General features: G+C 30.9%; 1 protein-coding gene across 2 annotated transcripts in view; it reads right to left on the bottom strand.

The window, feature by feature from the left end:
• The window catches only part of LOC105151231 (uncharacterized), a 62,842-nt gene that overhangs the window by 3,861 nt on the left and 45,042 nt on the right, over positions 1–13,939 (bottom strand). For both annotated transcript variants that reach the window (XM_087409818.1, XM_087409819.1), the window contains exons 12-17: positions 5,327–5,469; positions 4,848–5,035; positions 4,479–4,581; positions 4,227–4,388; positions 3,136–3,368; positions 296–507 (exon numbers count right to left, since the gene is read on the bottom strand). In XM_087409818.1, coding sequence (XP_087265944.1) covers positions 296–507; positions 3,136–3,368; positions 4,227–4,388; positions 4,479–4,581; positions 4,848–5,035; positions 5,327–5,469 — 1,041 coding nt within the window. The remainder of the gene's footprint in view (positions 1–295; positions 508–3,135; positions 3,369–4,226; positions 4,389–4,478; positions 4,582–4,847; positions 5,036–5,326; positions 5,470–13,939) is intronic.

Here is a 13,939-nt window from a genome sequence, read left to right as displayed (position 1 = left end):
ATAAGCTGTAAAACTTTTATATTAAGCAAATGTTAATCTCAGGTGACAATTATATGTGCAAGAAAAATTGAATCAAAACATTTTTTTTTCGATTTTCTCGTGAAATTGTGTTTTGCGGGATTTTTTAAATGCATTCTTCAATTCTGTAAAAAAATTGTGCAATCTATGAAATCAATTCGGAGATTTTTCCTAAAACATAATCGTAGTAAACAAGACGACTTTAGAATTCCCTTAAGAAAATAAATAATCTCAATACATGCATACGCAATTTAAAGTAATGATTTTATATAAATACCCGTGCCAAGATTAAATCGAACGCCGCCAAGGAATTCGTTGCTAGCAATTCGGTCATGGTCCCAAACTGTCAATTCTAATCCGCGTTCCGCCAATTCTTGTAAACTAACATCCTTATAAATGAATGTATGACCCCAAACTGGTGAGCCGCCAGACCTACGAACGACGCCGGTCTTCTGCTTACCAGATCGTCCTTTATCGGGAAGCAAATAACTGAAAGAAATTGCAATTTGAAACAATGCAGGATGTAAGAATTTTTTTTTAAACTTTAAAAACATCTTTATGACTTAAACAGAGATGTTAAAACTATTTTTATTAACTGTAACCATAAGTATAATACTAATCAATTTAGTGAATTTAATCAAGGAAAATGACATTTTATTAATTAAATTTTATTAATTAAATCTCTGATTAGATTTCGAGAAGCTATTATTCCTCCTATCTGTGCGACAAGATATACAATTAATAAATTCAATTTGATTGTTAAGGGGATCCTATATATATGTTATTATATTATATAGTATCTTGATATATAATATAAAAAATTAAAACATATATTTCCTAAAAACAAAAATGTCCATCTTTATAAATTGCAACAATAAAAAATCTAAAAAAATCAGGGCGAATGAGAGTCGCGTGGTAGGTAATATGCAATCTTAAATCTTTATTCCAAAAAATAGAAAATAGTACGTTTCAGTTCACTTTGGAACCATCCTCAGCAATACAATTTCAAAATATCAATCCCTCCACTCAAAAAATCACCATCAGATTAACAGAGTTGTAATTTATTCGAAACATTAAAACAATTATCTTATAAATATTTCGAAACTATTCTATTCAACAAGTTACAAATTAACATTAAAAACTGGGTAACCCCAAAACATAGAAAGAATTCGTCTCGATATTGCATCAAAATCAATTAAAATTTATAATCATTAAAGAATATCAAGTTAAAAAACGTTATATTGAGTTATATTGATCGCAGCTCGAATGAAACATGACTAATACATTTAATATAATAAGAAAGATATATCAGGTCAACAAGGAAAATAAAAAAAAAAGAACAATGTCAATACATAAACAATAATTTGTATAAACTGACAAAATGTAACTATTTAATGTCTTTTAATAATTGTATATAAGTTACACTCTCTGTATCTGAGCGTAAATTGAGACTATTTTGTTGCATGAATATATGAAGGCACTCAGATATTAAACATTTATTAAGAAAACGCTCTTTATCTAGTATCGCGACATTCTCCCAATTGAAGTCATGTTCAAATTCAATTCAATGTTCTGTGATCACCGATTGGTTGTTACTATTCCGGTTAATATGATTACGATGCTCAGTCACTCGAGTTTTAAATTTTCTTCCTGCCTGTCCAACATAAGAGGCATCGCAGGATTTACATGAGATTTTATACACAACATTTTTTCTCTTTTCTCTTGGAAGAATGTCTTTATGTCCCTCGATTAAACTATTTAATTTATTTAAGCTAGTAAAAGCTGATTTAAAGGTTTTACTAATTCTTTTGAATTCGTCTGAAATTTTTGGAATATAAGGTAGTACAAATCAAGAAATACAATCCTTCTTGATTTCTTTACTTGATTTTTTTCTATTGTACCTTTATGAATGAAAATTTTTAAATGTGCGTTAATAGTATTAAAAATTAAATTAATCGGATAATCATTTTTTAGTAATGTATTGATAATGTGTTTAAAATTTTTTTGATAATATTTAGGGTTCGATAATAAAAACGCTTTATCTGTCATACCTATTATTATGTCTCTTTTTTTTGTGAGAGTGGATGTGATAAAAAATTAAGGTATCTTCCTGAATACGTAGGCTTATGATACCAGTCATATTCAATTAGATTGTTATTATTAATAATAGTAATATCCAAAAAATTTATTTTGTCGTCGCCAAATTCTAAGATAAATTTTAATCTGTCATATAACGAATTAAAGGTCTCGTGTGAAGTCAACTAGATTTTTTGGAACTGTCATAATAATATCATCTACATAGCGAAGGTTGGAAACCCAATTTCTAATGCCCTTGCTTCCAAATTCCCCACTAATTCGGCGACCCCATACAGGGGTAAAATTTTGTTTATAAAATTCCTATCCATCAAAACTAAAATAAGTTGAATTAAGTACCAATCGACTCTCAACATAAATTCATCTTTCGAGATATTGATCTTATTCCTTACAAAATTCCACCTGTTATCAATATTCTCAATAGCCAAATCAATGGGGATATTGGTAAACAAGGACACAACATCCAATGAAATTAAGACATGGTCAATTTCAAAACGTGTCGCCTTAAATCTTTTCACTAATTGAAAAATATTATCAATATTGTAAACTGATTTAGGTACATTCTTTGAGATGACATTATATATGAAAGTTGCCAAGGCATACAGACGACTATCTATAGATGATATTATTAATCTGAATGGGCAAAAAAAAATTCAATTTATGTATTTCAATTTATGTATTTCGATAAAGCATACGCTTTCAGAAGAATACCTTCGCTACAAGATAATTTTTTTGTACATTGAATCATTAATAAAATTTTTCTTTTTCCATCTTAATAACAGAGATCTCGGACATCATTAGTTAATCTATTAATCGGATCTTTCTTTAATTTTATGTAAGTTTCTTTATCCTCAAGCATCTGCAAGACTTTAGATTTGTAATCATTATTACTTAATGCAACTGTGATATTTCCCTTATTAGCCTTTGTTTTATAAATTACACTTATTATTTTATATAACAGAAATATTAATTCATACAATCAAAAGTAAGAAATATTAATACTCAAAATGAGGGAAAGTATACCTTTTACAGAAGGGATCGCAGGTACCCGAGTTTTTGCCGCGCGTCTGCAGATTTCTAGCCTCCTTGACAAGTACGTGGAGCGCGCCGCGGCTCCAGTTCTTTTTCGTTTTAGAACTGCCACGTTCCGCGCTGCTTTCCCGATCGCGTTCTTGCTGCGCCGGATCCGGCGGAACAAACTTCAGGCCAACGATCACCTCGCCTTTGTATGCAACCGGATCATCAAACGGCTCCGTCTGTAAGCAATATATATAGGACTTGTTGCATTCTTTTTTTTTTAATTACGTAAATGAGATGTCGAAAGACTTATATAGGAGATCAAAATTTAGAATTCTTTTCGTAAAAGCGATTTTTCGCATTGCAAATTTTCATTGAAGAGAAAGAAAGAAAGAGAGGGGGGGGGGGGAGAGGATAAGGAGGGACAGAAAAAAGAGAGAATTTTACATACTTATCAAAATCTTCATGTAGGCATAAAAAGTGTAAAGTTTAAAAAAAACTTTAACTGAATTCTATTTCATTTGTCATTTATAGTTTTTTTTAAATTATAAATTATATAATTTAATTATAAATTAATTTTAATTATAAATTATAATTACAATTTAATTATAATTATATTTTTTAATTAAAATTTCATCTGATATATATTAACAAATTGTATTAGTAGTCTGATATTCTGCTGTTGGTCCTTGATTTAAAAAATTAAAAAAATGAAAACTATATTAATATCAATAATTTGATTATGTTTATGACAGATACAATACTTATTTGTATAAGAATTTACACTTTGCATTCACATGCGCTTATATCGAAAGCATTTTAATTAAACAGCTTTGAAGTTGCAACCTGCGTTTCGACGGAAAGAATGAATAGCAATATTTTCTGCTGAATGTTCAGTGACGCAATCTACTAAATGCACAATGATGTAATCTATCCGATGCACAATGAACAGAGACTTACTTCACTCGGAAACGATTAGTGATTCTATAGTTTTAAAGATTCTATATATAGTTTCGAGATACGCTTTTTAATATTTCGAAGGAAAGTCAATGCCGTTGTCTGCATTATTTTAATATTATAATGAGCGGTAAACTTACCCTCTCTTGAAGAGGATACCAATGTGGCGTTGGATCGTCGAATATCTTGTTTTCCAGCGGCATTCGCACCTCGCCGAGGAAATCGTTGCGACCGAACATGTCCGAATGCCAGACCGTCAGCCATAGTGTTCTTGTCTCCAGACCACTCAGACTCATATGGAACTAAAATCGCGCGATGACAAAACATCGAATCTCTAATTGTCATGCAAACAAGCAACGGATGTTTGTGCCAACTCACGTTGAACAACTTACCTTCAATGTTTCGTTAAACTCTGGATTTAATGTGTGCTTCTTCACTTTCGTCTTTCTTTTACCGCTTTTCGATTTATCTGGCAGCAAATATACCTTGACGTATCTGAGAGAAGGAAAAAAAGAATAACAAAATAAAAAAATAATAAAAAGCTGAACATACTTATTTATAATTTTCAACATGTTGTCTTTTATAAGTAACGCTTATAAAAAAAAATGCTTGTAAAATGAAGTATGAACGCAGAATAAGATTAAATTATTAATATATTTTTGTATAAAGAAATAATGAAATTTATTTTATTTAAATATAATTAAAAAAAAACTAAACAGACGCACGTTATGATAGCTTTAAAGCTATAATAGGATACTTACGGGTCCGATCGTTTGCGCTTTACATCTACTGGCGCGAGGTTCTTGCACTTGGTCACGTGCACCTCAAACGTCAAATTCTTGTAGTCGTACTGCAAGGCGAATTCTACCTCACCTGTGACTACCACGGATCTACAACAGCGTCCCTCACCCGCACCACTGTATACCGACGCCATCGAGTCCGAGCGTGCCTGGAATCGCGAGAATTAGAGTCGTGAGGACTTTAGAACGGCGATCTCAGAGTCGTAAAGTTCGCGTCGTTCTCCTGGTGGGAGCGTCTGTCTGCCGTTCTGTCAATCCGAGCGAGATGCAACGCTGCAATCTACTTCTCGTTAAATCGCAATAATAGATATGATTTCTCTTGAAAGTTGGGAATAAGAAGGGCAATGGGTTCGAAATGTAGCTAGCTGCAATCTGACATCCATCCTCCATGCATAATAAAGGCGAACAAGAAATTTTTAACGCATTAATTTTTAACTTACCCCGAGACTCGACAGAGACGACCGAGTGGCAAGATGGCCCGGATCGATGTCGTCCATGTCTAAGACTGTATGACTAGAGCCCGCTCGTGATCCTGCTCCGATAATTGGCGTGCTGCATGCTTCCGACAAACTGCTTCCATCGTCTATATGTAATTACAAGGGAACTTGATTACTCAAACTGACTCAGTGTCCAATTGTCAAGAGATAACAAGAATAGAAGATAAAGTTCTATTTAAAAAAATGTTCATGCTTCAAAACAATCATCAATTCAATAAGTATACTTTCGGAGGTCTTGTTAAAGTATTAAATATTAGTAAATATAATTTTGTCGTTGGTTCGGTCAATTAATTTTATTGTTCATTTCAATCAAATTTCAATAATGTAAAGTAAGATAATATAGGATATAATTTGTAGATGATAATAATAGTCGTACTTAATTTATTTGTCTATTTTAATTAAAAATTTTTACTTTAAAATAATTTTAAGGTGATTTTTGCAATTGTTTTAAATAATTTTTCATTTGCGCACATAAGTCTTTATATTTTTCATATGAATTATATTTCATATGAATTATATGCACTTATATATATTTTATTATATTTATGTTTAATTAAATATAATTGTAAATAATGTCAATTAAATTTTTATACTACTTTCGCCGTCTTTTCAGGTCTAATATTATGTTGCTTTTTAACTAACTTATTATCAATTCAGGAATATTCATCGCGGACACTTTCTGCTGTCCGTATTGCATTGAGCATTTGGTGAAGATACTCGCGGGAAATTCTAGCTCTGAATCGCTCTGCGACGCTTTCTTCTCATTAATAACCGACAGTGATTTCTTCTCTTTCTTCGAAAGGACTGGCAGACTCCCGATTACGCACTTCATTCCGTTGTTCAAAGTTCCACTACCAAACGAAAATTTGCTCTTCGAATCCAAGGTATTGATCAAGAAATCATCCTTGCGACTTGCCAATGAAGTTTCGCTGACATTAGATGTCTGCAGAAACTCATCGTCTTTCAGTATCTCATATTCACGTTTTGTCAGAGGAATTTTCTCCAACGTGAATCGACTATCATTTTCCAATTTTGCAGAATCGATAGGTGAAATCTGCAATTCGATGGACTCCGTCTTCTCTTTCCTATTCATTTTGTTCGCATCATTCGATTTTGAACGCGAATCTATTTTTTGCCCCGTGTAACAAGAACCACAGCAGCACTCTAGCAACCAATTCGAAATAAGACGTTGCACCATTTTATTAGTGATCCAAGATTTTCGAGTAGAAGATTCCTTGAAAGTTGAATAACGAGAACCCATTGCCATTTTTTTTGCATTAATTCAGTTTTTGGACTCGATAGATTTTTCTCACTGGCTAATTATTTTCATTTCGTTTTCTTGATTCATATCTCGAAGCGAGTACGAAAATCAGAGTGAATTTCACTAAATTATACGAAGATAAAGATTTTGTCTCACGTTAACTTTCTACTTTTGACTAATTAAAGAATAATATTATTTTTAAAGATTTAAAATTAAAAATAATGATATTAAAAATAATGATATTATATATATATATAATAATATTTAATATTGGCTGATTATAATAACAGGAAATATCGAAAGAGATGTAATGCGGAACGAAACACTCGTTATACTGATGGATTTGTTCATGTAAAGAACTATTCGTTCTTTAGCTAAACGGAACAGGGACAATGATAATATTTTTCCTTCCTGCCTTTCTGAACGAATAGCATGTTAACAGTGTGTTTACGCTCAAGGCCCAGTATCTGGCGAGTTTTGATAACGAGTTCTGATGCGATAATTGTAGATGAGGAAGTCGTAAAATCATACAGAAAATTCCTACACGAAAAAAGACGCTATTTAAGCAACGGTACAATTTTTCTAATTTTTTTTCTTAAATATCTAAATTTTTAATATATATTTCAATTTTTAATTTGTTCTGAATCAGTTCAAAATCTTTCACCTTAATTTTTTTTTTATTGAAATTTTATTGTTAAACTTCGTTGTTTATCGATTTCACGATTCTCATTTATGTTTCTTACAACTTGACGCGACACTTATCGGAAAACTGCGCGTAGACTTCATTATGTTTGCGAAACAATATGCAAATTTAGTAGCTTTGTTAAAATAGATAAAAAGCAAACATTCCTGAATGTATCGTATAAGCGTCACGTTACAAAAGCAGAGACATTTGCTTTTTACTTGTTAAGTTGATCAACGTTATGCTGAATAATGGCGAAATGATTGTAATGAACAATTAAATGTTGGATTACATTGTTTACCGATACTCAACGTGATAATCGTCGTTTGCAATCGTTGTTTTTCGCGATGCAACCTAATCATGTCCGATAAATATTTCGATAACGGTAGAGTTAGCGCGCGAATCAATTTACAGCTTTTGTAAATAGACGAATGTGTGCCAAGGTAAACGTATCAAGATATCACCGCGCTTCGTCTGAGAAAAATGACTTTCATATGTGCAAATACATGTATACCGAGCTCTATCAGTTTCGACGTCATCAGTTAAAGAAAGTTTGTCATAATCCCACGTAGATGTATCTAGGAAAAGTCATTCTTCACATTTAATTGTATTGTATCACAGTATTATATTATCGTATACGTTACTGTACCAATTAAAACTGAATTTCTTAAATTTCACATGGAAAAGGCGCTTAAAATGGTTGCTAGAATGTCAAATCTTTTTGTAACGTTTATTAAAGATTGCTTAAGATTCCTAATTATTTTGATGGTCTAACAAAATTTTCAGATTTGTATTTAGCTAAATTTTTAAATATTTTAACAAAATTATTCCTAGGTTAATATAAATTTTTCTTGTCTCTTTTTTAAAAAATTAATTTTCTAGAATTAGCATGTCGTAGTATGTAATTTAATTCGTCGCAGGTCCTGTCACTAAAATTAAGATTGATTCTCGTAGACACTCCCGCGTGTTCATGTCCCATGCAATACGAGATGGGGAAGGTTAATTAAATCACCCGGTCCTTCCGAGCGCAAGTAATCACGCGTCTGTCTCGTCAGCAGTAATTTCGCCACCATCGGATTGTCTTTCTGCGAATTTGATCTTGCTACCTCCAGTTCTCATCGCACGGAAAACGCAATTCGCCCGTTATTCACACGCACGTGAACACCGTATCAGGGGCATAGTACTACGCATCGAGAACGTGGGCGAAAGTTCTGTAGTGCCTCGCCTGACACGAGAGAACTCACAATCCGTCTCAAAACGGTCGATTTATCCGTTAACCGTAATAAACATAATACAAATGAAATTACAAAAAAATTTATGTACTTGGTGAATAAATGTATAATTAATTTTTCAGCTCTTCATACGTATTTCTATCATTCTCGTGATATATCCAATAAGTAAATTTCTATAATTGTATTGTAGTCAGATGTTATTTGCTTTGGCAAATGCTTTTATTCAATTCTTCCGGCATTACACGTTTATTATTTATTACACGTTCGATACACAATCATTCCATTTTACTTGCTTTATCGTTTTTTTCTTTTTTTACATGTTTGATATCTATTCCGTGTATTTTTCTTTAAAAAACGCTATTGTATGTATCTGAGAATAATTAAATTATTCACTACCGGAGTTATTTGCTAGAATTATGGAAAGGATTGTATGCATGTGTACGATTCACCACATACGCACAAGCATTAGCAATTATCGAATTACTCTATCAAAGCATACAGGACGTATTACTGTGATAAATTAATGTCAAAAGAGTTTCAACTAATTTCCAAGTAATATACCAAGTAAGTATTCGTACAAGGAAATTTTTTTCTAAAAAAAGTCTTATTTGTAGAAAATAACATTAATTAGCAATTTTATGCAATTTGAATACATTCTGTTCTATCAAAAACAATGAACTTCGCATGTATTCCTGATTTTAGAAGCTAAATTTCTCAACTGTACGAATACTTTTTGAGCATCCAAATAATACAATTTTTACTTTTTTCTTATTTTTTAGATGATATATTTTCTATAATTAATACACATCTCTTTGGTATATAATTTTAAGAAACATACAATCTATTTTATTCTTAATAAATAAATTATTAATTCAGCAAGAAATAATCATCAATTAAACGTCGAATAGATGTCAAATTGGTGTTGAAATCATTGTATCGATAGATTTGACATCAATGATTCGATGACTTGTTTCTCGCTGAATATTTACTTTTTAAAAATAGAGTTTTTTTTTTAAAAAGTATTTTCTCTATATGAATACTTTTTGCACTGTAGATAGCGCCAGAAATAAAATTTTGTTAATTGAAAACATTTTTAAATTTAATTATTCATCAAGATTATAATAAATTTTTTAAACAGTCTTTCAATATCTTATTATTTTTAATAAATAATACCTATATTTATTAAAAATAATTAATAGAACGTAGAAAGATTGTTTAAAAAAATTAATCTTTATAAATATTTAAATAAAACTGTTAATAAATGCAGTCATCAAATCATTTTTTTCTTTAAAATCTTACAAAGCAAAAATTAATAACAAAAAACAAACGAAAAACAATATAGAAAATTAATCTTATTTTTTGTACCGCATTTTCTTTTTATATAACATTGGTCAAAGCAATATATTCACACGAATTTTGTTAATATCGGTCGAAACGAATTGTAATCATAGAAATCTGAAGGATGTTATGGGTATATAAGAGATGTCCTATTTCATGATTGTCCATGAAGCGAAGAACCGTTCCAGCAATCGTACAAAAAACTTGACACGCATTCTAAAACTCACAGTAACGACAGTTCAACGACATTCGTGACTTTTTTAACGTCAGCTTAATCCTTTCCATAATTTGTTCGTTCTAGTTTTCGGGAATTTTTCTTTTACATTTTACGTATTTCGGTGACGCATAAACAAAGCTCTTAAGAAACATAAAAAGATTACGAATTGTTTATACGTATCGTTAATTAATCGTTTATACATATAATATTGATTAACCATTTCATTATAATATAGCCTAAGATACTTTATATACGTTTGCTGTTAGACAGCTTTGCTATGCAATGGAAATAAAATAACTCGAATATCCTGCACTGCTTGCGGCATAAAACGGCGATTAAAAGTTGCATTAGTCCTTATTCGCACAAAAATTCATCTGGTTTAATTAACATAATAACCATCGTTGATTGGCGAATATAGAGCACTGCAATGTCTATGACGTAGAACGTAAACCTGTTCCCGACCGATCTCTAACGAGCAAAAAAAGATGAACGAGTCTAACTGGCGAACGAGTATGGAGTTTCGCGATTCGGAAGTCACAAACGAGCAACGCATATAACGTAGAATGTGTGTAAGCCGCATATGGTAGTCATGATGCTGGATTGACGTGATTTTACGAAAAATTTAAAGCATATTTTTTTAGAAAATTAATGAAATATTTTAATTAAATCATAAAATTTTAAATAATTGAAAAACTTGAAAGAGAAATAAAACATATTTAGAAAAATAAATTTAATTTCTTTAAAATGTATTTAATTTATAATATTTACTTTGTGCGCATCGTTTCTAAAAAAATGTTAAGACAAAATAAATAACGTTAAAAAAATTTTCACGTCAATCGATTTAATCGGAGTATGTATTTTTTATCGAGTTCGAGCTCGACTTTGCTCCAGTAAGCGTTGAATCGATTAACTGATGTATGTAATACTGTATATTAAAGGGAACTATCAAAGTAAGGAGCACAAGTAGAACAAGATTTTATTTTGACGTTTAATTATAGGAGGATTTTTATTCTGTATTATCCATCAGATACATATCAACTACTTTAAACTAAATATTAGAGGAAAGGCCTCTATTAGGAGATACCGAGTTCATTTTAGATAAATGCTAGAAGTCTATAGGCAGAATTTAAAAAAATAATAGATCATTTTGAAGGGAATTTAATAATGTTTTAAGATAATGTTATATAAAATTTAATTCAAATTTAATTAAATTCTATTTTAAACGAAACTTATTCGTAAACAGAATTTCATACATGAATGAATAATTGTTCGATGATGAAATTTTATGCACACGATTTTTTCCTCGAATCATGAGTTAAAGGGCGATTTTCTCCGTTATTGGAGAGAGACGCAACTGGAATCGGGAGTGGCAACGACCTTATAATTTCATTAGATACTATATTGAACAGCAAAAACTGAATTTCATCGGAGTAAAGTTAATTTATTGCAATTAATATAGATAATTGCTGAGTTTAAAGCAACATTATTAATACGGGTAGAAAAATTATTTTGTAAATAATATTATTTGTTTTAGCTTTAAATAAAACTATATAATAAATATATTAATTCTTACATATTGCATAATGCATGTTATATATTGCATATTATATTAAATTAAAAAATAATTAATATAAAACTTTTATTTATCGTGACATTAGAATTATATGAAAAGATAATACAATTATTATAACTTTAAATGTATGTATTTAGATTGAAAGATCCATATAAAACCTAGATATATTAAAAGAAATAGATTAATTTCTCTCTCTCTCTCTCTCTTTCTCTCTCTCTCTCTATTATAAGAAATAAGAATATATTTTTTTAGCGAGAAGTACCAAAACAAAGAACGTTTTTAACGATATCTGAAGTTGCAACTGGTTCTCTCTAACCACTATTTTTAGCAGCGATAACTTGTTATGTAGGCAGGAAAAACATAGCTAGGCTGGATTATTATCGAGAGACATTCACATTCAAAAGTAGACTGGGTTAATGCTCGACAAACGTTGCGATATATTTCATCGATCGATAAGCCGGTCAAACACACAATGGTGCACGAAAATATTCAAACTGTTGATTTATTCATATGCAAATACTCACGAAAATACATGTTACACGTAAATTCGGTAAATAAAGTGGAAACTGAGGAACAATAAATTAAATTCGTTACAAGCAAGCGAATTTGCGATGTTGAATATGAACAAATGTTGCTTTTACGACATCGCATTATGAGAGTAACAGGGCGAAAGGTTTAACAATAGGTACGCACATGCGGAGTGCGTGCGGGTGCGAGGAGTGGCTCTTGCGTGGCATTATCGATTGTCGCGCGGGAGCTCGGTAGGGATGTCGGAGAAAAGAAGGGAAACCTCGTAATAAAGCAGTTGCACCTGTTACACACGAACGAGCACTTGAACGAATGCGCCACGTTATCAGTGCGCACGTTCTATTTGTTTGCATAAAAACGCGCATTCTCTGCAGAAATGAAACGGCACACGCGTTTTTTCGTATTTTGCAAAGAAAAAGAAACGGAGGCGATTGCTTCCGTATATGATACTTCAGAAACTGGAGAAACGCAAGAGAAATTGTTCGTCTTCAGAAGAGCTCTGATTTCCAAAGAAACGAAGGACATATTTTCCAATTTGATAAACAAGAGGATGGATACAAAGACTCGTTCTTCTCTAGTTAAAGTTTGTCTGCAAATTAATATCCGTTCGTAGAATTTAATTTCAAAGATTTTTATTATTAGAAAATAAAATTATTTTTGTATAAAATCATCAGCTATTTTTTTATTGTAACGTTCCGTATTATTTTTTTAATAATCGAATATTTGGATAGTTCTTTTGATTTCTGTATCTCATATTATAATAATTTAATTGTAATAATTAAAATAGGCTTTTTAATTACGTATATTTTATATATAAAATGAATAGTTTCGGATTTACTATATTTTTTTGTCTCTTATTTATCATATATTTAAGGTTTCAACTTTTCCTGAAAAAGTTTTTCCTTGAAATATCTATTGATTTTATAGTTTATATCTTCGATATATATTTTTTTCTAACATATTATGAAATCTACTTATTCTCTTCTTTTTTTTAAAGAGATATATATAACATTATTGGCGGAAGGATAAAAGGTACTTTCATAAAGGTTGCATGTCATGATCGTGTTTTATAATCAAGTGCTGGCGAAGAAAATATTATGATGTCCAGAAAATGAAACTTTATGGTGTATGACGCAATGGATAATCATGACATAATCGTAAATGAATTAAGTGAATTTATGCCAGAGAAAAAGCAAATATGTGTGTGTGTGTGTGTGTGTGTGTGTGTGTGTTTATATATGCAACGAATGTATAAAGAGATGTCGGAGAATTAGCTCAGACTTAAAATTACATCAAATTTCACGAGTAGCACGTTTTCGCAATGTTATCCCGATTTTCGCAGCGTTTACGCCTTCAGAGGAGACAACTAAAGAATTTGCCGTCACTCGGATTGCTCAAGTTTACAGATAAAAATCACGTTCGCATGTAAAATGTATAAGTATACAATATAATCTTTCCTTGTCTCTCTTTCTCTCACGATCAGATCGTTCAACAGTACATTTTTGAAGTGTAACAGGCAATTTCTTCTTGATAAAAGTTTTTAGAAAGATTTAATTTTGCTTATAATAAATATTATATATCATAAAATTTTATCGAGTAAGTAAATTTTTTCGAAAAAGTCATTACTTGTTTCATCCAGTAAACAGGCTGAGCATAGATAAGATAAGATTACTGAGAAACTATGCGTTTTGAATTTCCTCAAACTTTCCGTTCACCTAGAAAGAA

Source organism: Acromyrmex echinatior, chromosome 9, assembly GCF_024713525.1.
Source record: "Acromyrmex echinatior isolate Ae372 chromosome 9, ASM2471352v2, whole genome shotgun sequence".
Lineage (NCBI taxonomy): Eukaryota > Metazoa > Arthropoda > Insecta > Hymenoptera > Formicidae > Acromyrmex > Acromyrmex echinatior.
Note: the sequence above shows the minus strand (reverse complement) of the source record. Positions and strands in the feature narration are given on the sequence as shown.